Source organism: Fringilla coelebs (assembly GCF_963513975.1).
Source record: "Fringilla coelebs genome assembly, chromosome: 6".
Taxonomy (NCBI): Eukaryota; Metazoa; Chordata; class Aves; order Passeriformes; family Fringillidae; genus Fringilla; species Fringilla coelebs.
The window spans coordinates 52,946,046-52,973,735 of record NC_140034.1 but is presented as its reverse complement, the minus strand read 5'-3'; the positions used below and the strand labels follow the sequence as shown (position 1 = coordinate 52,973,735).

Below are 27,690 nucleotides of genomic sequence, written 5' to 3'. Positions count from 1 at the left end.
TCAACTTTATCCAAATGTATTTTTGTCTTTGGCTTGAAGTTTCTTAAGTTACTTTCTTTATGCAAGAGCTGACTCACTAGTCTGGGATCAATTCTGATAGTTTTAGCTACAGAGTGACTGTGCTGAAATTGATTCCTCAATTTTTAAGGAAAAGAACGCTGTCTAGTGGCCAGCTGATCCTTTGGTTTGAAGGAAAAAGCATTCTGCCTGGGAGTGCTGCTGCTTCCCTTGTGTCTGGAAAAGCTGGAACAACTTCCACGAAATCCCTGAGCTACCAGCCACTGCTGGGAAGGAACAGGTCCTGTGCAGGCAGATGACTCTGAACTCTGTGAGCTGTCCTTACAGTTGCTTGCAGGAAAAGTGCAGTGGTGATAAGGTGGTGGCTCTGATGCCTCAATGAAAAAGTGATCCTCATCTTCCTGGCATTGTTGCAGGGAGCTTTTGTGGTGAGGAAGCTGAGCTAGCCCAGGAATTCAGTGCTTCCCAAAGGAATCAGTGCTCTGAACTGGAGCTGTTGCTCTAAAAAGCAGAGATTACCAATTCCGTTTGGAAATCTCTACATGTGGAGCTGAGAACCTGAGTAAGACACTCGAGGTTTTTCCTCATTCCAACTTTTATTTCATATAAATAATCCCTCTACATCAGATTTGTCAACTTTTCAGTTTTTTCTCTCACCATAAAGAAGAAACAGCTAAGCCACAGTTGTCTGAAAAATCACAACCCAGGCACCAAACAAAGTGCATTGAGCAAAGTGTTAATGAGCAGGAAAAAATACACTTAGAACAAGCACAAGCTGTCCAGTCCCATTCCCAGAGCCTGGATCAGACTCAGTCCTTCCTGGGCATCCTTACCTGCAAAGTCACTTGGAAGAAAGGAAAGAAAGGAGGGAATGGAGGATCAGTGATGGTTTTCCTTTCAGAATGGAGTCCAGGGCAGTAAGGGTTTTTATCTCTTCAACACAGTACTGGACCAGGGCAACATAAAATTCCTGCCTGGCCATGTGTCCAACTGTTCCTGGGGCACAACAGCTCTTGAGCTGAGACTGTGTGTTCCATGGACCATGAGGCAAGCTGGCTCCTGGGAAATGCTGGTAATCACTCAGTCTGACTGGACCAAGAGTCAGGTCAGAGACCTGATGTACAAAATAATAATGAATTAAAAAACTAAACAATTGCAAGCAGGTTTTTGAGCCAGTCAGACAAGGAAAATCAGCCTTTAACAGTGATGGAGAAGCTCCAGGACCTGGAGCAGTTTTACAATCTTCTATTTATCTGTTCTTTTATCTGCCGGATAAGTCCAAATAAACCCAGTCTGGGCTTTGGTGGGGTAGAGATGTTTCTACTGATAAAACACAAAAGCTGCATGCTCTGTTTCTTCGTAATACCTGGTGTGATGCCAGTAAAGTCTCCTGAATTTGGCACATGGAGGAAATTCCCAGGCTTGTGCTTCATGATAGGTGTCACAGGTCTAAGTCACATGGGAAAACAAATGTTTGTCTGTGCAAATATTAGTTTATTAAAGCAGCATAGAATATTTCAGTCCACACATGCCAACCTGATCTCCAGGGCAGTCTGCTAGCCTGGTCAGCCAACATCCTGCAGGACATTCCAGGCAGTCTCCACATATACGTGTCCCAGGGACGCTTACTCTGATTTTAGAGCAGCCTTGAAGTGAGGGTGATGCCTACTCTACCCTGTCATTCAGAAGTCAGAAATAATGTTGTGTTATTCCTTGTGCCTTCTCCTTAACTGGTAGCTGTATTCCAGCTGGGTGCTAGCTTGCTGTAACTGGAAAGCCAAGCAGCTGGAATTCCTGCATGTTTGTGCTTGTAAAGCTCCTCCAGATCCTCCATTTGAAAGGTATCTTTAAGGCCAGGTCAGAAGGTCTGCAGGGCAGCTTAGAGAGGATTCCTGCTCTCTTAATAAAACACAAGGCTACGGAAGGCACAACCAGGAAGGTGAAAATGTTTAATACAAAGTCTTGGACCTCCAGCTCCAGTTTGGCCTGGGTCCTACTGCCAGCTGCTTTGGGCAGTGTGGTGGGGGAGAAAGATTATTGTGCTGTCCCCCTCCTTGCCGTGCTGCAGGGATGCCCAGTTATGCTTGGGAAGGGGGCACGGAGTTTGCTGGGTTATGCACACACCTGGTCACCCAAGCAGGCACCTTCCTTGGCACAAAGCACTGTCCTGATGTGCTCCTCAGCCTCTAAAAGGGGAGGACAGCTGGAGCTCTTCAGGGAGGTGGTGCTGGCTTGATCTGTGCTTGTCAGAAGCACTCCATCCATCCATCCTTCCATCCATCCTGCTCATGCCCTGCAGCCACTGCCACTATCATACACCTCTGCCAACACTTCAACCACGTGCAAACCTCTAGTACAAGAGCTCTGAACACAATTTCTACACCCACCTAGTGAACTACACCCTAACACCTCACCCCTCTGCTTTGCCAGTCACCTCTTCCTGCTGTTCCAGTTGCTGGCACAGCCCCTGGCACGTGCCTCCAGCCTTTGGGGAAAAAACAGTGTGTGTGCCCAGAAACCCAAGCCATAAGTTAAAAAAGAATTAGTCATTAAATAAAATAAAGTGCATCCAGTAGACATTTCCTTGGCTTGCCACGCAGCTGCAATATATGCCAAACAAATAGATAAGTGATGGTGTTTTCTCTGTAGGGTGGGAGTGTGTGCACACTTCTCTGTCCTTTGACACATGGATAGGGAAGGGGGATGCCAGAACTGTGAGTGGGTGGTGATGAGGACCCCATATTGTGAATGGTGCTGAAGGGCACTGCACAGGTGCTGAAAGCTGATTTCATAGAAGGTAAAAGAGTGAAGACAAGCTTGTGCTCCTCTTCTCCTCCACTGCCTTCAGCACATTATCCTGTGAAACAAGAGCAGAGACAGCCGCAGGATGATCAGTCTCCAGGGAACTGCTGAGCTGTAAATTAAAATGTCTGCTGAGTTCCACCCTGCCCTTCCTGCACGGTTGGGGCTGCTTGGGAGGCACCACTGGGGCATAACCCAGATACCTGCTGCCAAATCAGAACAGGAGTAGTGGAGGCTCTGCAACCCAGGGGACAAGCTGACTCTACCAGTCTGGATTAAACACTCTCAGTCCTCCTCTGGGATACATCTCCTTATATCTCAGGAACAACATTCCTGATGTGTTCTTGTGTGTGCTGGTTCAGCACCTGGAGCAGCAAGAGAAGAAGCTGATTTCAGGCAGGGCTTTGTGATCCTTCCTGGTGAACCTGGCCTGGGTGTGCAGCACTTGTGAACCCCAAAGGCAGAGGCTGAATCAGCTTTTCCTAATGAAAAACTATCCTGTGAGTGGAGCCTGCTGTCCTAGAACTGCTTCCAGACCCAGACATGCTGATTTTAATTGGGAAAGGGAGACTTTTTATTCTTTTCTAATTGCCAGATGCTTGGGTGCTGCTCAGAATTGCTGAGCTGGCATTTTCCTGCATCCATGTTTAAATCTGTAGACCTGCCTTTTGCTGATGCAGATTTCACCCAAAGCTCCGAAGAAAGGTCAGGGAGAGGGATATAAAAAAGAAGAGATTGAATCCTCCAAAGGCAGGAGAGGCTGCTTGGCTTGCATTAAAAAGGACCTTCTCAAGGAATCATCTAAAGACACAACCACATATATTTAATAAGGAACTGCACTGAAATCAGACCCGAGGTGCTGACACAACTAATGCTGTGTACAGCTGAGATGAGATTGTTGCTGCATACTTAATTCCTTCTCCTGTCTGTGTGCAGCAGTGAGGGCTGGCTGTGTCCTGCTGCCAAGGGCTGCTCAGTGCTGTGGCAGCACACTGGGATTTAATGAGACTGGGAAGGGCCAGAAGCAGACCGTCAGTCACACTTGGTAGTCCAGATATTGTAAAGCAATGTGGTTTATGAGTCTGAGCTGACTCGAGCAAGAGTTCTCCCTATTGTGGATCTATTTGATCACTGATGCTTTCAGAAGGCTCTGACTGTTTCAGTGCTGGGAGACTATTCCCTTTCCTGCTTTGCAGTATTATCCTTTCAATACAGACATCTTCTTCCCATGCATGAATGAGACCTTACAGCCAAGACACTGGTGGGCTTTAAAGTCATTACTTCTCTTGGTAATTAGCCACAGTGATTAGCCTTTCTCACATTTCCCACTGTACCCTCTTTCCCATACATAACTCCAGGGCCAGTGGGAGATAGAGGATCTGTGGGCTGTCTGTGAGCTGGGGTTCAGGGCTGCAATGCCCCCATGTGCTGCCTGGGCTCTGCCAGCAGAGTGGGAATTCTGTGGTGGCAGAATTCCCTCTGTGTGTCAGTGTCACAGAAAAGGACTGTCACAGATCACTGCTGTCTGTCTCACACCTCCCAGCCTGGCTGGCTGGGGGATGTCACTGGGATGGCCTTCACAGCCAAGCCAACAGCAGGTCCTTGTGGGACCTACTGGTCAGGCCCCATGTGATGGAGGGATGTGCAGAACTCCCTAAAGCTGCAGCTGAACACAGCTGATGAAAGTCTGGGATAGCAGGAACAACTGTGGGGTATGAGAGCAGCTCCATTCCCGGTGTTTGGAATGGCATCAGCTCGCCCATCAGAGTCCTGAGTTATGTTTAGATGTGTTAAGCTCCAGTAAGTGGCCCTCAGGATTCAGCCATGGTGAGCTTCCAAGTGCTCTGGAAGCCACATTTTCCTAATTTTCCCATATTTATTCCTGGGCTTCTCCAATACATTGGTCCCTGCCCCAGCATTGTGTTCTGGCTTGGATGTTTCTTCCCCTTTGCTAGTATTCACTACCCACATATCTACAGAGATCACAATTCCACTGCTTTCTGCCTTCATTCTCCTAGACTAAACAACATTCTCTCAACAGCCCTGGAGCCATCCCTGTGTGTCCCTAGTCTCTTGCACCATTCTCACAGAATCCCTGTGTTTTCCCATGTCCTCCCATGTTATCCCATCACTCCAGAAATATGGAGACAACTATGTCAAGTCCCACTCCCTGACTGCTTAAAGACCAAGCTCTCTACTTAGGTGGTACTCAGAGGTGTTCTGAGAATTTAAAATGCCCATGGCATGAAGATGGGCACCAGAGGGTGGTGTGGGCTGCAGGAAGGACCAATAGCCAATGCTATTCAAGGCAAGCCCTTGACCCTGCCAATCCTATGCCAACTCCCCAAACATACCAGCAGATGATATCTTCCTGTCTCCTGAACCTCAAGGAAGCTGATTGTTCTTCCGCAGCTCCTCAACTGTTTTGGGAAGTGCTGGTTTCTGCTTGTGCTGTTTCCTGCACCAACCTTGGGCGCTGGTTTGCATCAGCGCCGACCTCTGCTGACCTCCTCCGTCCTGCAGCACTCAGGCCCTGCCTGCTCCACTCCTGTTTACGTCAGCCAGTGCTGCAAGGTCAGATCCCTGGAGCTGCTCTGGAAATCTACCCCCAGCTGCATTTTCTCTAAAGATGTTAAGATTAATTTTCTCAAGAGAATTCAGGGAAAAGCTTCTGTGGTTTTTGTGTATCGTTTACTTCTCTGGGACTTGTTGGACGTTCTCCAGGGATTCCAGCCCTGCACTTCGAGTAAATATTTATTCCTTGTTATTTGAAGCGAAGGATGAAAGCCCCACCACACTCTCTGCACAGCATCTCCCACTGATTTGAAGGTGCTGGAGATTTTTAGTGCCATAAATAGACGTTGGGAGGGGGAGCTGTGAAACCCACGTGCTGGCTGCACAGAGCTGCAGTTGTGCAGGAAGGGATGTGAGATCTGCATTTCGTGTGAGTAGGACACAGGCCCCACGAGCAGGGCAGGGGGCCAGCACATCCTTATCACTGAGTACAGATGTTTCTAGCTGTTACATATACCTGTTGAGCTCTGAAGTGGACTCAGGGCCCTATTACCAAACCATGGGAATCTCCATTGCTGAGTTGAAAATGGACTACTCTAATTTATTGTTTCCTCTTAGCTGGTATCTAATTAAAGTTATACTGAGTGAGCAAAGTAGTCATTAATTCCTCCATCCTCTAATTTGGTAAGAATTTTGGTAGATTGGAGAGGTGTGGCTGGACAGTAATCTCCCACTATGTCCATCCAGGTGTTTCATAACATACTCCTAAATGCTGTTGGAATTAATTTCCCTCACTTGAAGGAATTTTAGTTCAAACATAGAACCAGCTCCTGCTGGTTCTTGATGTTTTGTCTTTTTGAAATCACTATGACGCTTGCACTTCTCCCTGCCTTTTATATGATTGGATTATAGGGAAAGTCTTTGTTAGCAGCTTAGCCACTTCATCCCTAAGCTCATTTGTACCTCTGGGAGGAATACTGAGCAACACCGGAGGACACATTGCTGTGTAGGGTCTGCAGAAAAGCTTCTGGAATCCAGGAAAGGCACTTGGTGGGGGGATCTGCCTGCCTGGCTCTGAGCAGCTCATTGCCTCCAGTGCCTGCTTATGAAACAGAGCTGCTGCCTCTGAAGTAGAGAGGCAGGAGTATCCTGAGAGCCAATCCCATGTTAGGCAAGCTGCACTGTGTTCTGGAAATGCTCATCTCTGTTTAGTGTGATGTTCTGCTCTGTAGGACATTGCCTGGAAAAAACACAACTTGCAAAGAGCCCCTACCCTCTCTCCTTTCCCCTTCCTCCTAATTTCTACCTTAACTTTGTGCTCGTCATCCTTTGTTCCTTCTCCTGGCTTTACATTTGCCTTGACAGAAGAAAAATTGTTTGTTTGTGTAAAACCCGGAGCATTGCTCCATAACCAGCTCTGTTCTCCCTCCCTTCTGTTTGGTTTGTGGGCCTTTGCACCAGGGATCACCTCACCCTGTGTATTTATACACTGCCCTGCACATCAGTGTTACCGTGTGTAATTCAAAGTGTAGCACTCACAGACCTTCTACTGGAAAGAGAATCCCACATACAATCAACCTTCTCCTAAGCTCTGCCCACGAGGTGGACCCCTGTGGCTTTGGGGAAGGACCACAGTGACCTCGAGTTGTGATCACCCCAGAGACAGAAATAAACTCATCCCACTGAGGTTATTCCTCCCATCCTTTGTAAGTTCATAATTTCCCAGGAATAGATCAGTATGTGCCCTAACTAATGTGTATCATCAACTAAGTTCAGCAGCCCAATTTTCTGTCTAAATTTTTCTGTCTGACTTTGCATTCCTTCCCCACCCACTGCAGGACAGGCCTTTGTGATCCACAGATTTAATTACCTTAGAGATCCATAGCACTACTAATGAACATTTCTAAACAGTTATCTGGTATGATGCCATTGTACCACAGAAAATGGAGCTGTGGCCCTGTACTATGGCTGAGAGCATTAATGAGATGACTCACCTTATGTCAGGCAAGCCGGGGCAATCTGCTAGTTGTGAGTGTCCCCACTGTCCTTGTCCTTGCAGTCCTCAGGCTGGTCCCCTTCCCCAGACTGGGATTTTGTCATGTCCTGCTCAGGCACAACAGCCTTGTCAGAGCTGGCTTTCCCTGGGGGCAAAGGCTCGTGGTGTTCAGTGCCTTCAGCATCTTCACTTCCTTTCAGTGCAAGTGCCTGTCCCTCAAGAACAGTGGTTTGGGTCACTTCTTCCTCTCCTTTGCTCACCAGCTGTCCTTGGTCTGCATCCAGCCTGTCTCCTGTTGCTGTGTCGAGCTTTCCTTCATGGCTGTTGGAAGAGTTCTCAGAGGACTCCTGTTCCAAAGCTGGCTGCTTCTGCAACCCAGCTCCATCTACATTTGCTCCCACAGGCAGTGACAAGGTCTCCGTGCTGCCAGGCCTTGTGCCTTGCAGAGTGTTCTGAAGGCTGCTCTGTGAAGCAGTGCTGTCAGTGCTCTCCTTCTCCTGGGAGGTGTCAGCAGTGCCAGGCTTCCCATTGGCATCTTCCCCAACAATTTCCTTGCTTGGCTTGGGCCCTGGCTCTGAGTCCCCAGCGCTGGCCACAGATACCTCTGTGCTGCAGCCCCTCACTCCCCTCCGCTCCTCCTTCTGGCCATTCTGGGCAGGCTGGATCTTCCCACTTCGCAGCCGCTCTGAGGAGGAGGCCCCATGATCCTGGAGGCTTGGCTGTTTCCCATTTTCCTCCAGCTCAGCTGTGCAGTTCTCTTCCACCCCCTCGTCACCTCTGCTCTTCCGCCTGTCCATACCAAGGCTCCTCTGAGAAACAAAGGACATATTAAGTTCAGCTTATGAAAATACCAGTATATTGTATTTCTTGTTTGTGATGGTTCTGAAAACCTGTAGAAAAAGGATGTAAAAGGATGTAGGTGGAGAAATGTTCAGGGACCAGAATAGGTGAGGTGGTGGTTGTGCTGACAGAGGGTCAGGGTAGGCAGTGAAGCTGCTGTCACACCAGGCCATGTGAGGACTGTTAGTAGTGAGTACAACTACCCAAAAACAGAGGTCTCCCAGCTCTGGAATAGATTAGAGATTCCTTGGTCCCTTGCCAACCTTTCTTACTGCTAGGATTGTCCAATATTCCTGATATTGCATGTGTTTAGAAAACTTAGCTGCCAGCCTGCAGCTCAGGAACTCACCTGACCATCAAGGTCATCCTTCACAAGAGACATGTCCTCACCTTCTTTTGCATCCCATCTGTCAAGAAAAAGCAATCAGAATTTAGGCCTTGAAGTTCTTACAAAGCCAGTGTCCCTTGCCTGACACCTAGACAGGGATTCCTTCCAGGGCCATGTATTCCTGGTCTGAGCCCCTTGTCCAGGCCCATCCAGAGACACTCATTTGAGACCACTAAATCTTAATGAACTGGTTGTTCTAATTCTAATTGTAATGGACACATGAACTCCAATTGCCAGAACAGACAGTTGAGTCAGACTAAGAAGATAGAGTTTGCTTGTGCTGATGCCTGCCACAGTCTGGTTCTGCTTGCCTGACAGTGCCCAAGTGTCCCAGGTCTCCACGACAGCAGACACAGAGGCAGATACTGAAGGCTAAAATTACTTTGAAGTAGCTTGGAAGTCAGAGAGACTATTTACCAGGGCCTGCAGTGACAGGACAAGGGCCAATGGCTTCCCACTGACAAAGGGAAGTGTTAGGTGGGATATGCTTAGGTGAATGTGGTGAGGCCCTGGCACAAGTTCTCTTCATAACTAGGCAGGGAGTGAGGCGTGGACATGCACACCACGGCAGTGCTGCCAGCTCCTCACCTTCTGGCTCTGCCTGTTAGTCTGTCCTTCCCCTTAGCTCGGCTGCTCACAGCAGGCACTGCCTTTGGACCAGGGTCGCTCACATTCACTCCATGATGTCCTCCACCTAGAAAACAGGTTGGAAATGTCACGCAAAAGCAGGCAGAAGCAGCTGATGGACCGATGAACAGGCCAACACCCTTGTAATCTTGGACAGGACCTCAGAGGTGGGGAGCCTTTGAAGCTGTGTGCATAATGCATGTATATTTTCTGAAGTAATGAAGATAAATCAAGAATTTAGGGTGTTTCTTTTGTGGTTTTTTTTTTATTCCAAATTCCAATTCTAACTTTAAATCTTATTCCTTGGATACAGTCTTACTTGTGCTGTTCATGGAAAACTTCTCCCCTGCATGCAGCTATGACAGCAGTCATGTGGTGTATTCCAAAAGGCTCTCCAAATCTGCAAGTGTCTGGAGAGAACACTCTCCATGAGAGACATCAGAAGTGCTGGCACTTAGTGGGGTGACATAACGCAATCCTGTGGTTTACTCACCTCTTCCATCTGCAGGAAGGGACCTGTGCTGGAATTTCCTTGCATTCCTTCCCCCTGCAAGGACACAACAAAGTGAGTGAGGGTCTGTAATGGACAGGCAGAAAAAATTATGTTCAAATAGGGTGTCATGAGGGAAAGCTTTGTTTTGCAGTCCATCTCCTGAGAAACAGGAGTCAGGATGGACTTATGATTGTAAAGAAGCCAGCATGTGCCATAGGGATCAGAGATGATGTGCTCTGGAATAGGACTGCCTCTTAAACGAGTGTGTGGGAAAGGAGGCAGGGCTGCGCCTCCACACTATGTTGTACCAGCTTACAGAAGCCACTGCTCTCCCTGGGAAGGTCCAAAGCTCTAGCACCCAGCTACTCAAATCCCATCCCCCGAGCCCTCTGCCCAGCAGGGAGGGCTGAGCCCCCAGCTCAGAGGCATTTGCCCAGGAAAGCAGAGCTTCACAGCTGACAGCCATGACAGCTGCTGTGGCACTGGGATGCGCACGATCAGTGTTCACTAGCGTCAGGACAGAGTCTAGATGTCCCTTGCCAACCTTTCTTACTGCTGGGATTATCCAAGGCTGGCTCCCCATCCTTAACAAAGTCCTCTTCAAACCTGCAGGTTAAAAACAGGCATTGTCAGACCTGACCATCCTCCTCCAGTGTGCAAAGCGTGGGCAGGAGCCCTTGGCACAATGCAAGCTCCGGCCTTTGGCCCTTCTGCAGCTGCCCACAGGCAAACCTGTGCAGGCTTCTCAGCAGCAGCTGAAGCGGCATGTGTTAACTGAGGCTGTAAGGTAGTTCTTCCCCAAAGAAGGAGCTCTAAAACCTTTACATTGGTACCCATATGTGTATATTAAATGTTATGAACCTCCTATAGATGTAGGGTGTACTATACTCTACAGAGGTATAGATGTAGCTGTACTACACTCAAATGCAGCTTCCCAAGCTTCCAAATACAATCTGAAGTAGCTTCAGGATTTGTCATCTCAAATCAGACCATCTGTTTGGCTTCTAGTCCTGCTTGTTTTATATTATGGCTTTTCTGTTAAAAATGGATTTTTGGAAAAACAGTAGGGCTCAGGGCTGTCTTGACATCAACACTCAGCACTCACTTCAGTCAATTCACCCCTAATTACTGGGGTCTCAGCGACTGAAAATTTATGTGTCTGGTTCCATTCCTCAGGTAAAGGATTGTTCCACCTACCTGTCCTGTGCAAACTGTTCCATCACCAAACCTTTGTAACAGTCCCTAACTCCGCACCCTACCAGAAGGTTATCCTGCTATAGGAGCCAAGTCATCCTCCAACACTCTCTAGCTGGTGTGACCCAGCTGAACCAGCACAGTCAGGGACAGTGATTAAGGCAGGGACATGTCCGGCCCCATTCCCAGCTGTCCCACACTGCTGTGCTCAGCATTGTCCCTGTATGACACAGGTGGCCTTTTGAAGTGACCCCCTTGCCCCGCAGTGCCCTAACAGGCTCAGTTTGTGGAGTGGGGAGGATTTAGGCATGTTGCGCTCTCTTGTGCTTAAAAAGGACAAAAAAGTGGGGGCAGTTAGAGAACCTATGGACTAGCAATGCAAGTTTGTCCATCCAGGTTTCTGGAAGAGCACCTGTATGCTTCTGCCATTGGATTTGTTTGTGTGGAAATGGAAAGCATCCTCCAGATGCAGACTGAGCCTTGGTTCATGCTCCCCTCCCTCCTACAGTCCATGTCCTGGTTGGACCAAAGGCAGGCAATCTTTGTCAGCACACACTGGGGGCACATCAGCACATGAGAGAGCTGATATTAGGAAGAAGAGCTCAGGAGAGCTCATATTAGGAAGAAAACATGAGAATCAGTCTAACACCAGATCCCACTTATGGGCATGGTCTGGGGAGGAAGAGGCAGCAGTGTGGATTTGGTCAGGCACATGACAGCATGGGATTGGTAAGTATCTGCACAAGATCCCACCACTGGCTTTAGGCCTGCTGCAGGCAAAGCACCCTGGGACAGGGAAGAACCTACATGTGCTCTGACTTCTCCACATCCCAAGCCCGTCGCCACTCGCCCTTGGCATTCTTGTGACGTGCCAGGCGCTCCAGGTCAATCTGGTCTCGCTCCCTCTTCCAGCGGATGTACTCTGAGCGCTCCCGGCCAGTCATGGGGAAACTCGGGTCTCCAGGGCTCTTCTGGACTGGCTTCCCACCATCCTAGTGGAGGGAAAAGAGCTTCTGGTTAATAAAACTGTCTGAAACAGATGCATTTAGGGTACTTTATGCTGTCACCACCACAAATACTCAGGAATATTTGAAAACAATTTTGGACAAGGTCAGCTCCTTTCTCTGAAGTGCTGTGTGCACACCAGGACTCTGCTTTACCCAAAGCCTAAATAGACTGGGGCTTTTTGGCTCTACAGAAAGGAAAACTGAGGCAGGAACCTTTGCTAAAGTTTACTTATGGCATAGAGTCAGTTCCTGGAGTGCTTGCAACATCTCTCAACAGGGTTTGAATGATGAGTCCCCCAACCTGAAGGCTTTGGGATACATAAATTGAAGTTATGCCTGTGAAGTCCTGAGAAGGCAGGGAAGGAAGGAAGGGGAAGGAAGCCAGACTTGTGTGACCATCAGGCATCCACAAGAGCCCACAGTCACAGAGCTGTGGCCAACCCTGTGCTCAAGAGCAGCATTCCCAGAGCAAAGGGGCTCTTTACCTTCACTGCTGTCAGGCCCCTGTTTATCACTCCTCATGACAGACTGGTTAAGGGCTGACACTGCTTAAAAATTTAAAGCTTAATGGAAAGACTATTCAGAGCTGATGGAGCATGTGGGGGGGAAGTAGCCCAGCTGTCAGGTTAATGGATGAGGTGGAAGCAGGAGCCAACAGGCTGTGGTGTGTTGTCAAGCAACAGTGTGTAGGGAATAGCTTAGTGCAGAGCTGAGTCCTGGGGTGCTAATTACCAGCAGATAATTAATCACCTCGTACACGTGTCCTTCCATGCCAGCCACCCTCACACCTTCCCCAAAGAGGAATAAACTCCTCAGCCCTGCACTGCGGGTAAGAGAAGCAGCAGGAAGAAGGGACTGAAAGCCCTGTTACCAAGGTGACTCACCCGCGTGGGCCGGAGCTGGGGTGGCACCAATTGCTACTCCATTCCTCAGCTGGCAGGAGCTGGGGACCTGACACTGTGTCCCCAAGGAGGGAGAGATGAGGGGGTCCTGCCAGGATGTGGGTCCTGCCAGGATGGATCCCTGATGCATGCATTAAGCCAAAAGCAAGGGAAGGACTGAGGCTGATCCCTGTGCTCTCTTGTGGGGAGAGGCAGAAATGGCTGGGGGCCTACGGAGCAGGAGGAGTCAGTGCCTCACCCCATTTACAAGCGTAGCTGTGGTTAGCTGGACCACAGGCTATCGTGCTCCCCCTTCCTGCTCTGGGGGGCTCAGCTGGAATTAGTGTCTAAGAGCCCATCTGTGTCCTCCTAATGAATCACACTGAGGTGGGGTTATTCTATTTGTGCTCCATTAATTAAAGCATCTGCAGGCTCAAGGGAGACAGCATGTCTCCAGGCTTTGCATTAAACAGTCAGTGGGAAGGCCTGTGCTTTAATTTACCTCCATCCTACTCAGCTCATGCTGAAGTGAGGAGCTGTACCTAATACAGCCTGAGCTTTTCAATCCACAAAGAAATGGTTTTGGGAGAGGAAACAGCCAAAACTGTGCTGCCACAGAGGTCAGCATGTTACCCTTCCTAACATCCCTATGGCTATGTGAAGGACTTGAGCAGCCATGACAAGGTGTGGAGGCAGGTCCTTGTCACCTTTCCAGTGCTGCTTTCTCCAGGTGCATCAGCTGCTCAGCAAAACTTTGTATTATGAGAGTGATGGACAGTGGGAGCCACATCAGAGCACAACGCTGCTTCACAGAATTACAGGATAGTTTGGGTCTCAAGAGACCTCAAAGGTTATCTTCCTTTAGGATTATGGTGGGAAGGAACTTCTACTGGTTTCCTCTTCCAAGAAAAAGAGTCCCCACAAAGGAACCTGGGTCCCACTCACCTTCCGGCTGTGCTCATTTTCTGGGCCTCTGTCACTGTCTGATCTCCTCTTCTCTGCTGTTCTCCGCTCTTCTCCCTGCAAGAGAACAGACACAGGAATTATTTCAGGATTAAGCAAGGATTCCTCACGGGGGAATCCCTGAACCCATGCTGACCAGGACACGTAAGAACTTCTCAGAAAAGATCAGCAAAAGAGGAAGGATTTTTTCTGGGGCCCCAAATCAAACTGATGTAGAAAAAAAAGAAGTCAGAAAGCAAGGGGTGCATGAGAAAAGCATTCCCAGAGGTCGCTCCTTCTCCCAGGCCGAAAGCAGAGTGGTGTCTTGCACGGTCCTGTTTCTTTCAAAGGCAGACCAAGTTTCAGGTACCTTTACAGATTTGGGCCATTTTACAATTCCATTGTTCAAGATCTGGATAGCTACAAACAACAGCTATCTGGTGCAGCTACAACCCAGCATGGTCAAACTAGGAGTGATTTCAGTCCCTGGCAAACATGGCATCCTTCTACCACGGTCCATCCCTGCTCCCATGGGGTTTACCCATGCTGCCACCAGATTTGCAAGCTCTGCTCTGGTGTTGATATTCCCCCGCCTGGCAGGAGGTGACAATCAGCCTCTGTTTCATAGTGAGCTACAGGCACCAAACACAGGCCAAGCCAGGGGTTCTCTGTCCCCACACATGATGAATAATTGAGACAGAGCCATGTCAGAGGCCAGGGTGAGATTGCAGTGGGTCTTAAAAAAACAGTCTGCAGAGCATAAAGATCTTTTAGGAAAGGCTTCCTGCCTGTTCGGACAGCTACAGGGCTGGGGCTGTGGGGGGCTGAGCTTGTCCTGCTGCCATTTTGCAGTGCCAAGCAGAACTGAAATACAAAGAGGAATGTGGCAGCACGAACTGCCAGCTCAGCCCTTCCAGAAAGCAGCAGCATGGTGAGGTCCAGCCCCAGCTGGAAACAGGACTTTTATCCCGTGCATTCACCAGACACAGCTTTAGCTTTACAGGGAAACTTGGAATATCAGTCTTGATACCTGCAACTCTGCCCAATCTCCTAAGGCAACTCATGCTGCTGCAGCTTGTTCTCATGTACCCCCATGGATTCATGCAGGGAATGAGCTGGGGACACATTTTTGGGGGATTGCCCACACATGCTAAGTCTGAGGCAGGTGGGAAGTGTGGCCATACAGTTCATGGACTGTCATTGCACTTGGTGCATGACAGCTTCACTGGCCTGACTCATAGCTCTAGTACAGATGGAGGCTTGTTCAAACAGATCCCTGGAAATAACAAGGAAAATTTTAGCTTTATTATCCTGGGATTTCTCTGCAAAGATCTGGGGAAAATGCAGAGGGGTCTGTGCTCAGAGAAGCTGCCCCTTACCACATCCTGCCTGTTGCAAAAGGGGATATGGAGAAAGATGACACTGGGTATTTATTTCAAAATGTTGCTGTGAAAACCAGAAATGCTCCCTCTGGACTCAAAATCACCTGCTCTGGCAGCCCTGTTTGAAGAACCCTGTAGTGAGAGATTGAATGACTCTCTGCAGTCCCAAACTGAGCATTTACTGAGAGATTAAACAGCAGAAATCTGGAAACTTTGCTCTCCCAGAGCCCTGCATCCCAGTGGCAGTCCCATTTGGAATGCTCACTCATCAGTGCCCACCACAAATCTGGGTCACAGAGACAGTGCACAACCCTTCATCCTTTTACGCCCTCATTGCAAGCCAGCTGCCTTTTGCCTTAGTCTGCTTCTATTTTTGCTTCTCAGAGGGCACTGTGGAAAATGGAGAAGACCACAAAAATGTAGTTCTTTTGTACCAGGACAGCAGGTCTGAGCTGTGCAGAGAACAGTCAGCTTGGCTCTTGCACTGGTTCAGGAGCAGAATTCCTGTTGTTCTGCTGTCCCAGAACTGCTCCTCCTCTTACCACACACCCAGGCCAAGAGGGAGCAAAACATGTTTTTCTTTTCCTTCTGCCTCTCTGCCCCCAGAATTAAAAAAAATGACATGGACATTATCATTCCTAGTGTAACTGTTCCTGCAGAGTAGGAGGAGGACACAAAAGCCTGAAGCAGTCAGGGAAGATTATGATTCTTTATCCTGAGGTTCCTGCCAAGATTTCTGTTTCTTGGTCCAGAATGGCCCAGGGTGGGGCCCAAGGTGGGGCAGAGCCTGCTCCAAACCAGCCCCGGGATCCCAAATGCCTTCTGCCACTGGGTCCTTCTGACTCCCTGGCACACATATTCCCAGCTAATGTCACTGTGCAGTGGTGACAGTACTGATGCCATTATCCAGCCAAGCACTGGTTTGTACTAACAGCTCTCCAGAAGCTTTGACACGTTTCCACATCTCTGGGCTAGTTCAATGCCTTCTTTTTAAAAAATAAGGACTATCAGATGAGTTAAACAAACCTTTTGGTACCCATTTCTCCAGGCACGTGTCAGCACCACAACTGGCATTTCTTCTTGAAGAAATGAGGAGATTTTTGTAGGAGCTTAAAGCCGTTTTTCTAGTGCTCAGATTCCCCACTGGGCAGGATTTTTGAAACTAGTACATGAGAGGATTTTTTTATAACTCTTTTGAAAAATCTGCCTCCTTAATTGTGCTGCCTGAAGGGAGCTAAAGACTTTTCAGCCACCCTCTCTGCCTATTTTCCCCTCCCATCTGCAATGTAAAAGCAAGTGTTTCTCCAGCCACAGGTTTGGTTCCTCTCCTCTGCAAGCACCAAGTCCAACTCCTCTGTGTTAGTCCCTGAAAGCAGCTTTTGTGTCTCTTGATTACAGTCATTTCTGATACACCATCCTGGGAAACTCTGTTAATAAAAGGACAATTTAAAAGCCCTGAAGCTCTATCAACTGCCCATTTAAAAGATGATTTGTAACCTGTTAATTAACCATTGTGCTCCACTGGTCCTGGGCTGCTGGCTCCCAGCTCTAATGTACTAATGAGCCTGAAACACTGCCAAAGCATGGAGTGCCTTTCAGGCTAAAAATGAAGGATTGTCTCCAGCCCTACATGCAGAGAGCCCTGAGGTAGGTTTAGGGGCAGCCAGGCAGAGATGGGTCCCAGATGTGGCACTTCCAAGCCAGCAGCAGCACTGGAGGTCATGAAGCTGCAGCAGTAGGGCGATGGACTCTGCAAGGAGACAGGATATTTTGGTCCCTTCAGCCCTTCAGTTTGGTCCCTAACAGAGAGGGAAAGAGTCTTTCTGCTTGTGGCACTGGAGCTGTCCCAGAGAAGGAAATCATGAAAGCATCTTTTTTCCCTTACATTTCTTCTTTGGCAGCTCCTGTCTCAGCTCTGCTGCAGTCGCGACTGACAGCGTGGGGTTAGCCAGAAGCACCACAGGCAGTCAGAATGGGAGCAGTTTTCCTCTTCGGGGATTTTTTTGTTTTGTTTTGTTAGTTTGGGCTTTTTTCTTTACTGAATTTCATCAGACTAAAAATAGAGAATATGTGTGGTAACGAGGACACCCATCAAATACTTTAATTGGATAAATTTGACATGTGCAGAGAGAAGGAAGCAAATTTGACAGTGGCCAGGCTACTGGAGGGGGAGTGATGGATGGACTCTTTCTCCTAGGCCTTTGTGGGAACCCCAAAAGAGCAGGGAACCAGCTGGGGCCCAAAGAAAAAAGGCCCAAAGGATGAACCATGCTGGGGTTAATGAGAGACTGAAAGTTAATCCTTGAATCAGGGGTCCCAGCTCAAGTCCTAACACACAGCTACCCAGCCGACGCCACTGACACCCCACCAGGCTCTCCAGCAGCTGATCGATTTGGGGATGAAAATGAAGTTTCTCTTTTAACAACTGATTAAAGGATAGAAAAGAAAAAGTGGCAAGAAAATGGTGGTTCCATGGCAGAAGATTAGCAGGAGTGTGCCACTGGAGCATGTGCTGCTCAACATGCTCATAAATGGTCTGGAAAAGGAGCTGAAGAGAGGGATGACAGTTTGCTGATGATACTAAATCATCCAGGGCAAAGAATGTAATTTTGCCCAGAAAGAGCTGTGAAAGATCTCTTGACATTGAATGCCTGCATCATAAAATTACAGCTGAAATTCAATATCAGTAATACAAAATAACTCACACAGAGAAAAATGTCCCTTCTTGTATACACACACAGAGTAATGAGTCCTGAGCTATGATTAACAGTCAGGAATGAAATTTTGGTGTTACTGTGACTAGCTCTCTGAAAATGTTAGCTCAATTATTTAGGAAAAAAAAAAAAAAGCAAAGAAAATGCAAACTTGTTGGGAGAAGAATAGAGAATAAACCAGAACATTGTTATGTCACTGAGCACATCCTGGAGAGCCCGCAGCTGGAATACCATGTGCAGTTCTGGTCTGCTTGTACTGAAAGAATATGGTAAAAATAACAAAAGCACAAATGGGGACAATGAGAATGATCAGAAATAAAGAACAGTCCTCAGCAGACAAGTCTAAATAGGGGCAATCTCTTAAGTTACATGAGATAGCTGAAGGGAGACGTGAAACAGGTCGATAAAATCATTTGTGCTTTGGGAAGTGACCTGGGAATGATCTATTCACTACTTCCCCTGATGCAGGAACAGTAAATGGAGCTGTCAGGGAACAAGGCTGAACAAGTCTGGAATTCTAAGCTTCCATGATTCTATGGCTTTAGCCAGTGAAGCCTTAGGCCCGCCCTCATATGCTCTGAATCCAGGTGCTTTGAGGCCAGTATGAGCAAGGCATTGCCAAAACCATGGATGCTCAGCCTCATATTTCATATTCTATAATAAAACCAGATAAGAGATGACCTCCCAGGGCAGTCCATACACTTAAGAGAGCACAGGATCTAAAGCCAACATCCAGGCACTCCTCCTGCTGCTCTCTCCTAGTACAGCCCCAACCTTGATGCCCTCAGAGACAAGTGTTTAAACAGGCCCAGAAGAGAGCAGAAGACACTTGCCTGGCACATTACAGAAGTACCTTTGACAAGCTTAAAGGGAGAAACAGCACAGTCAGGTGAATCCCATTACATCCAGGAATGTTGGGGATGTCTGTCATGGGGACTTCTGGGGTTACCAGTGGCTCAATCAGGCAGCTCATTTGAGGTTTATGACATTCAAAACACTGCTTGGCAACCACAAGAAAGGAGCACCTGAACTCCTGGAGCCTAGGTAAGCCCTCGGGAGGAGAAGCTGAAGATGAGCGTGGGTAGGAGCAGCAAATGGTTGGCACTATTCAAGAGAGGGGCTGCAGATGTCTCCCAGCATTCCTGGGTGGTTGGTAGCTACACCAAGTGTTGTTTTCCTACACAGTCTTTGCTGACCCTGTGTGCTGCAGGCATTCTTTCTTATCTGTGAAAGCTTCCAAAGAGGAAAATAGCACATGCCTCTGTGTGTGTAAAGAGAAAGGTATTTGTAAAGAAGTATTTGAAATATGTTTCAAAGATTAACAAAGTTCAGCCAGCTCACTCAGCAGGTGATGGCCAGGCACAGCAGGATGTGATTCAGAGGCAGATATAGCCCAGCTCTATTAACATTTAAGTCATGCAGTGAGTCAGGAGGACATTGCTCCTGTCCCAGTCTGCTGTGTGGCTTCAAAGAAAAGAGACAAGGTGAGATTCATGCCCCATATCTGGCAGTGCTTTCATCAATCCTTCCAAAGCAGCATCTGTTTATGAAGTCAGTGTGTTTAGGAAGCTTCTAGTTTTAGCTAGGATCACAGGGGAGGGAAAAGATCGTGGCTTTCTTCTTTCACAGGGATGGAAGGCAGAGATATGGAGATAAACTGCACTATTAACATAGAGTGTCTTCCAACATCCTGTGGCTAGGCTCTCCTCATGCCAGCAGAAGTGGATGCCATGGACAGGTTACAGGCCAGTCACTAGCACTGTACTTACCTTTTCCTTGTTGTCCATGGTGATGGCAATCTGCATCCTCCTTCCCCGTCGGAATGCCACCAAATGGTCCATCTCCTCCTCGCTTAGGTCTGACACTCGCCCTGGGCCAGGGAAGCTCTCGCTGCGTTTCTCACTTACGATCCTCTTGCCCTGGAAGGCACAGGCTGAGTTAAGGACACCTCCATTAGTCCTCCTAGGAGAGTGGCCATCCCAAAGTGGAAAGGATTTGGACTGGCAGAACAGAAATTGAGCCAAACAGTCAGTCCCCTTGGCTCATAAAGCTGCCACCCCACTCTAAGGGATCTGTGATATTACAGAGGTGTGTTTAGCTGAGCACAACATCAGCATGCAGGGATTTACCCTGCTTGGATAATCTGCAGCATGAACACTGAAGGATGGTTATATTTTAAGCTTGCATCTGTGTCTTGGAAACAAATGTGATGTTGTCCCCTCCCCATACAACATGTCCCAATAAAATGTGAGGCTACCTTAGAGCATAAGCCTAGAAGGTGGAGGAGAAGGGGAACAGTGGGAAGGGGAACAGCAACCTTGTCCAGATAGCAGTTACTCCCCTGAAGTGTTTTAGCACTTGATAATTCTTCGTTTCACAGTCATTGTGCGTTTGTGTTTCTGGAATTATTATTCAGCAGTAGACTACTTAAGAAACCTGATATATAAGCTTCTTGGGCAAGGGCAGTTTACCCCTCTCAGATATTATTTACAGCTGTCTGTATTAGTGCCATGACTTCACTACATGGATTTACATCTGTTTCTTATTTTGTTAATGATCTTTGTTGCTGGCTGATGTCCTGCCAGTGCCCTCAGCCATCAATTCCACAAAATGAGCACATCTTTTGTACAAAAAGATACTCATACTTTTTTCTCATTTAAAAGTATAATCTTTCAGGCCAGTCATGTGCCTTTTTATTTTTACCTTACAAGGAAATGAGAGACTTAATAAGTCATATCCATTGTTATCTCTGATCTTTTTCTTTTCTCTTCATCCATATGAAGTCTGCTCAATATCACCAGGGATGAAGGAACCTCAGCAGCTTCCCTCTCTAAAGGATGGTGCATTTTACTCTGTTTTCTGCCCTGGGCTTTCACATTTACTGGAGTCTTGATTTAAAAGGTACTCAAAATCTCCAAGGAATCTTTAGTGAAACTTGGGAACTCTTTGTTGCTACAAAATTGTTTTTAAAAACAAAAAGCACACCCAGACCTCTGATTTGTAGGGAAGACATGCAATCAGGGCCTTTGCCATGACATGTGATAGCAAGAAGCCTCACATTAACCTCATTTTCCCTCGGCTCTGCCAGGAGTGCAGATGTTAGCGAAGAGAAAGCCTTCCTGTTCACAGCCTCCATCAGCATGACCTTTTTTATGGCTTCTCAGTCATCGGGCTTCCTAGCACATGATAAATGTTTTAGGATACACTGGAGTATTTCCAGCAGCAGAACCTCAGTCTCTTGTTTATTCATCTTTCACATTTGTGTGATTTTGCTGTTTCAGCAGAGATAGTTCTTGAGTCAGCCTGATGCAGGGGAGAGGAGTGGTCTGGCTCTGCCTGTCCTGTCAGCCTCAGATGAACAGACATGGTGGGAACCTTGTTGCATATTCCTTTGGGGATTTCTAGCTCTGCTTTTGGGTTCAGTAATTCTAGGCTGTACTGCTAAGGTTAGAGCCTGAACTGGAGACTGGCCTGGCTCTGCCCTATCCAGAGCACTTGTACGAGGTGTTTGGCATTCTACTTAACATAATTTTTTTATTAAGAAAGTAAGCCCAGAGATGGTTTAGAAGGCAACAGCAAGCTATTAATCCACAAGTTCTACATCAAGCATTTATTCATCTTAAGTCAACAGCTGTTCCCTAGAGCTCTTCAGTGTTTAGGTGTTGATGGCTCATCCTTTAGACATGTAACAGGGTCACAGATACCTCTTGCCAGGGAGGTCTGGCACCGGGAGGATATTTGAAGGTAACTTCATCACTTGCTGTCTGAGAAAGTCCCTAATGAGACCCAACACAAAGAACCTTGTGCCCAAACACCTCGAGCATCACAGAAGCTTCAAAGAACATCAGTGGATTACAGGGAGGTGACACCATCCCTGGGCTACTGAATGTTAAAAGGCACGGTGTGAAGGCTGGTGTGTTGGCAAAGCCTTTAAACCCTGCATTTATTGACAGATGGCAAGGAAGACTCAGAGGAAATACAGGAAACAGCTATTTAGCATAGATGGGGTAGCTAGACACATCCAGGCTGGGAGACCACCAGATTTTCTGTGTAATACCCTTTGCCCTCCCTCCCTTTACCACTCCTACTCTCCTTTCTTCCTTCCACGCCTTCCCTCCCTCCTTTCTTCCCTCCCTCCCTCCCTCCCCATTTTGCTTCTGGCTAAGCTGCCTCGCCTGAAGGCACATTCTGCTCAATGTGTCTGCTGACATGTGTCTTCTTTCCTTGTTTCCTATTTTAACAGCCTGGGTGATCTCCCAGCCTGCTTGTCCCACATTGGGAAATCCTGGTCCTTGGTGCCCCAGCTCCCTGAGTGAGAGATGTCATATGAGGAGAGCAGCCATACAGAGCCAACAGGGACAGAGAGCAGGTCTACAGCCAGAGCGCCTGGCAGAGCCAATTCCTCCCCTCCATAGGGCTTGTCCTGGGTCATTCCCTGCCTGACAGAGATCTGGGACTCTGGCACCAGCTCTTTAGCTTAGTCAGAACTACACCACTCCCCATACAGAGTCACTGTAAGGTGAGATGTGCCCATCTCATGCCTGAGGCATGCCCCAGATTGCAGACGCGGTGTTAAAAATACTCATCCAAGGTGCACCAGGAAAAAGAACAGGGGAACAAAGGAAACCCCTGGACTTATGTCCATTTTGTGAAACTTTCCAGCTGGCTTTCCTCTGGGGCATCTTATTTGACTATGATTTAGGTTATTGATGATTGGATGTGAGTGGTTTTCTGCATAGCCGAGGATCTCTGGTGCTGGGACCTTGCAGTGGCCACAGGAAGGATGGTGGTGCCTCGTTCAGTCACACCAGTGTCACCAAGCAAGCCTCTCTTTCCAGACACAGCAATACAGTTTAACACCAGAGTGGCCCAGGAGGGCAATAAGGCGACTGATCCCTTAAAAAGGGAACTGGTTCCACCTGGCTGTGTGGAGGGTGTTGCTGAGGTGGTTAGCAAGGCCTGAGGGCTGATTCCTGAGAATCAGATATAGAGGGAAGCATGTGGTAGCTGAGAGGTTGTGCTGAAGAACTGTGAAATGAGAGGAAACAAGCAGTAAGGGAACTATTCCCTTTGGATGTGACACACTGGACAGAAAGCTCAAGTGAGAGGCAGAACAGAAGCCCCTTTGTAAGTCAAGAGGCTGCAATGTAAGAGCAATCCTCTTCCCTACTCACCTTTGCTTTGTTGTCCATAGTAACAGCCAGCTGCATCCTCTTCCCCATCCTAAATGTGAACATATGATCTGCTTCCTCCTCCTCCTCCTCTTCCTCACTCACAATGCCAAACCCAGGGCTTGTAGGACAGAGGCTTCCCCTTTTCTCACTCACCACCCTTTTGTCCTGGAAAATGAACCACTTCCATTAGCAAATCCAGACCCTTGACTCAGGGATGTGATTCCCTTCCCCAAACACACCTGCACACAAGCGGGAAGGCAGCTACAGAACAGCCCTTGACCCCCAGGAAGTTCTCTGTGCCCAGCACACTGCTGTGACATTCCTGGGGAACAAGGGGCTTGTTGTCCACTCAGCAGCAAAACCCACAAAGACAGCAGGGCTGAAAAATCCTTTGCACTTACAAATCTGACATTTCAGACTAAAATGCCAGAGTTATGGGAAAGAAATGCCATCCTCATCTCTTTCTGCAGCACACTGAGTTAGCTTGGGAAAGCCTAAGTCCTGCTGAAGGTGGCCTTGGAAGCCAAATGGATGGCTGAGGGTGGTGCTCACCATCGAGAGGGCTGGGCTATCTTGTCCATAGTGTTCAGTCTGGGTAATTGCATCTTTCAGGTCCTGTATGAGAGAAAAATGTGTGCAGCAGTGCACCCCGAGAGAGGCGAGGGCCATGGCCAGGGTGGGAGGGGAGCAATGTACTGGGCCTGGATCCAACAACCCGGAGTGCTGAGAGCAGGGTGGGCTGGCTCAGCAGGCTCTGCATGAGCTCTGGCAGAGGACTTCAACAAGGGGTTAAGGCAGGACTGGCTTCCCAAGCCCCACACTGCCAGGATGGGTGGACAGAGCTTATCAGATTTGGTACAATTAGGAAGGAAACCTGGGACTCACAGCCTCTGGCCCAGGGCCACTTGCTTTGCTCACTCCCAAAGCCTTAGGAGACCATAAGTTTTCCCAGCCTATGGCATTCTCAGAGGCACTCCTGATGCCTCCAGTGACACGCACATACACCTGATATATTCTGCCTAGATATTTGCAGTGATGCTGACACCTGGGACCTGTTGAGGGCCAAGTGTGCCTGTTCACACACCCAGTCATCTGCCAGTTATCTCTTTGTGCATGGCTGGACGTATGTGCAGCACGTATGTGCAGCACCTAAAATCACTCTGATCACACATCTCTGCAGAATTTACCCACACTTTTCAGGGCTTAGGATGTATTTCCTGTGCCTCAAAGAACTTTGTTGTGGATGGTCTCTTTCAGAAATGCCACTTTGCAGCAGCAGGACTGGAGTGAGAGCTGGCCCTTGGTGAAGGAGAGGCACCACTTACATTGTGAGCTTTGGTGATGGTAATAGTGAGTCCATCCTGCTTTGGCCTCCTGGAGGTAACAGCCATTCCCTCCTGTTCTGCTCGCTTTTTGTCCTCTTCTATTTCCTGAAACACAGATACCTCTTGTCACAAGGCTGTACTGGATGCTGTTCATTTTCCTGTTTAACTCTGCTAAATGGACCCACCTCCACCTCTAAGAGGAGTGGACCAACTTGTGTCCCAGTTATGGGATGCAGACAGAGGAAGATGGCAGTGGGTGAGGAGATGCTGCAGCAGTGAGGCAAGTGCCAGTGTCGTTCTCTAAAGCAACTCAAGAATTGTAGTTAAAGGCTAAGGTAAAGCCTAAGCTAAAGACAGAGCTCTGCCCACCTGCTCTGAGTGTTTCCGATATAAACATGGTATCTATGCAACATAGTCATTCTGACTGTGCTGACAATCTTCTTCACACCATGAGTTGAGGACCCCAAATCAGACCTGGGGAACGTAAGGACCTGCAGACTCACCTGGTACCTACGTATCAGCGCTTCGTTTTTTTTCCGCAAAGCCAAGATTTTCTTATCAAGTTCAACATCTTTCTGCTCTTTCTTCCTTAACACAGCATCATCCACAGCAGCATCCTGGAAACACAAGGAGCAAAGCTCTTCTCAGTCATCTTACCAACAGGATGAAACCTGCTCCTTCTGTCTGGACAGACTGGGAAGTGAAAGAGTCTTTCCCATCCCTTCTCCCTGACTTTTTTCTGACAGAATTCACATTTCCTTTTCTTATAATTTTTGTTCAGCAATGAGGTAGTTTGAGCAAAGTACTGCTGCCCCACTTTGATGGCTGTCAGTGAACTTCAGAGTTAACACCCTGCTTATCTGCAGTACATAACCCTCACCTTCACGTGTTCTTGGGCACGGAGGAGGTGTGCTGGGTGTCAGACATCAGTAAGAGAAAGGCAGCAGAACCTGCTCATGACACAGACCGCAGCTCCTGCACCAACCCATCTCCACTGGCGTCCCCCGTGAGGGGTATCTGATCTAACAGCCCCTGCCAAGGGCTGCTTTGCCAGGACACAGGCACACATCTCTGTCCAGGTGGGACAACAAGAACATTAAATCCACCTCCACACATTCTTCTGCTGAACAATGGGATTTTGTCAAGATCTGTGGGAAAAAAATGGCTTTTCCATTGCCATTCATCATCAGTACGCGACAGGTGAGCAGATTGCCTTTGTAAGTGGATACAGTTCCATGGGCATTTTGCAAGGCTGATTAAAGCCAAATTCGGTGTTTACCTCAACAGAAGCTGTACTGGGAGCACTAAATTGGCAGGTTGGCTGTTTACCCAGCTCTGGGGTGTTGGCTGCTGAGGGTGGGATCAAAGTGGTGCATGCCCTCAAACACACCCCTTTCATCTTCAGATTCTTTTGAAGGAGAACTGGCAGAGCTGCTGGCTTGAGAAAAATTTTAAAATTCCTGCAGAGGTTGTATTTGTACTCTTCTCTTTTCAAAGCAAAAAATGGAAAAGGCCCATCAGGCTGTTCTCCCTCTGCCCATTTGTCAGCATTTTGTCTACACTGCAAGACGGTTGGTACTGGGGGAGGGAGTCCTCCATTTCCAGCTGGAAACAAGTCACTGGAAGGAAAGTTTGCTGGTGTTCAGCACTTCTCCCCTTTATTAACGACGCCATTATAGTGTTTCTCTCTGTACAACCTGTTTCAGCAAATGCTGGGAAGCTGTGGGCGGGAGGGGTCGCTCACTCGCACACCCGAGCCCCGCGGCCGAAGCGCTGGGCAGCGTGCGGAGCCCACGCTCAGCTCCCAGGGGCTCACCCATTGTACACTTCAGCCCAGTCAGCGTTTGCTCGTCAGCTGCCGCCCCGAGCCAGCCGATAACAGGGGGCTGGGCCCTGTCCTCCGTTTCTGGAACGAGCCCGCAGCCCCAGCCCATGCTAGAGCTGATGCTCAGGATGGCAAGTGGCTCCACCGTGCCCTCCCCAGAGTAAAGCTCTTCCGGGAGCAAAGGTGCCCGTATGTCACCGCTACTGAGAGTTATAAATGGCTTTGGCAGAACAAACGTGCGATGGCTTTGAATCAGCAATCAGCTGAATCCAAAGCCTCCCCAAGAGCAGGGCATAGCCACGGAACGAGAGGCCTCATTCTATTGCAAATTAAAATGTCACAAAAGGAGAAAATGGAAAGCTATCGGCTTCAGGCTTCAGTTAAATGACATCCCGTTGTGTCACAGCCCCTCTCCTAAGTGGCACACACACTGGCTACGCAGGTCCTTGGGGGCTCCTTGCTCCAGACTGTCTCTGCGTGCAGTTGTTTTCCCACACACGTATACGATCGCCTGCTTCTACAGCGAGACCTCGGAGACAGCAGGGTTGGGAAAGTGTGAGTGGCAGGAGGTGGGGGGAGGGAAAGGGGACGGGAGCGGCCCGTACTAACGTTCTTCTGCGTAAGCAAATGTATCTGCTCTTTTTAAGAAATATCCTCTTCCTTGACAAATGCAGCTGAAGCCCTACCCAGCGTAGGCACCATCCAGCACTGCCTGCGTTTCTGTTTGTTATCTGCCTCCCGGGAGATACCTTGCTCTGAGCCAGCCACCGCAACCTGCCCCGGCCAGGGATGTAAACCCCGGCACCCAAAATGCGCTCCCCCCAGCAACCCTCCCGCGGTGCGGTACGGCTTGTTTGCTCCCCGTGCCTGCTGGCAGCCAGGCGAGGCAAGAAAACAAAGCGACAGCCGCCGAAAGGCCACCCTGAAGGAAGCGAGTGCAAGTCCTTGCGTGGCCTTTTGGGGTGAGGGACCCCAGCGCCCCCGCCCCTCCCAGGCCCCGCGCAGGCAGCACTCACAGCTCGGTGCATGTTGGACTTCGGTGGCGGAGCCCGGCGGATTCCAGAGCAGAGCTAAAAGAGGAGAGCCATCAGACGGCCTTTCTCAGCACTGGTTGCACAGCATACAAGATCATGTTTTGATTACAAAAGCCTCGTCTGGGCTCCCAGCCAAGAGCACTGGCTGCCTAATATACCAAGCACAGACAGGGTTTGGAGTGCCTGTGTCCTCCTCTCCAATCTCACTCTCTTTTTAAAAGAAACACTCCCCCTTTTCCCCCCTCCTGACTCCTTTTAACTTCCTGATGCCACAAACCCTCTTTCAAAGTGGGAAAAGCCGGGTGAACAATGACGGATGGATCAGGCAAACAGCTTGGCTTCGCTGCGTGGCCATTCACAGGGTCGTGTTGTTTGTTATGCATGGCTGGCTCCACGCCTGGCGGGGCCGGGAAATATCTGGGGTCCTGGATATCTTGTGAATGTGAGTGTGTGCACGAGTCTGCATGGGAAAACACGGGTCAGATTTGCCTTTTTCTGTTTCATTTCAGTATTCTCTGGGAATGATTTCCCCAC

General features: G+C 48.6%; 1 protein-coding gene across 4 annotated transcripts; it reads right to left on the bottom strand.

Annotated features, from left to right (window-relative positions):
- Window positions 1–636: 636 nt before the first annotated feature.
- CCDC9B (coiled-coil domain containing 9B) lies at window positions 637–27,464 on the bottom strand. Of its 4 annotated transcripts, none has more exons than XM_084207166.1 (14): window positions 27,434–27,464; window positions 24,801–24,914; window positions 24,298–24,402; window positions 23,525–23,587; window positions 22,973–23,137; window positions 19,568–19,717; window positions 13,706–13,780; window positions 11,680–11,864; window positions 10,223–10,284; window positions 9,679–9,732; window positions 9,147–9,252; window positions 8,520–8,577; window positions 7,329–8,139; window positions 637–2,875 (listed from the first exon to the last, which is right to left on the bottom strand). In XM_084207166.1, exons 3-13 carry the CDS (start codon window positions 24,361–24,363, stop codon window positions 7,357–7,359), a joined length of 1,767 nt encoding a protein of 588 aa, XP_084063292.1. In that variant the 5' UTR covers window positions 24,364–24,402; window positions 24,801–24,914; window positions 27,434–27,464; the 3' UTR covers window positions 637–2,875; window positions 7,329–7,356. The 4 variants fall into 4 exon arrangements, with proteins under 4 accessions (XP_084063292.1, XP_084063290.1, XP_084063291.1 ...); XM_084207164.1 differs by lacking the exon at window positions 27,434–27,464 and adding an exon at window positions 27,139–27,259; XM_084207165.1 differs by lacking the exons at window positions 23,525–23,587; window positions 27,434–27,464 and adding an exon at window positions 27,139–27,259.
- Window positions 27,465–27,690: the final 226 nt, after the last annotated feature.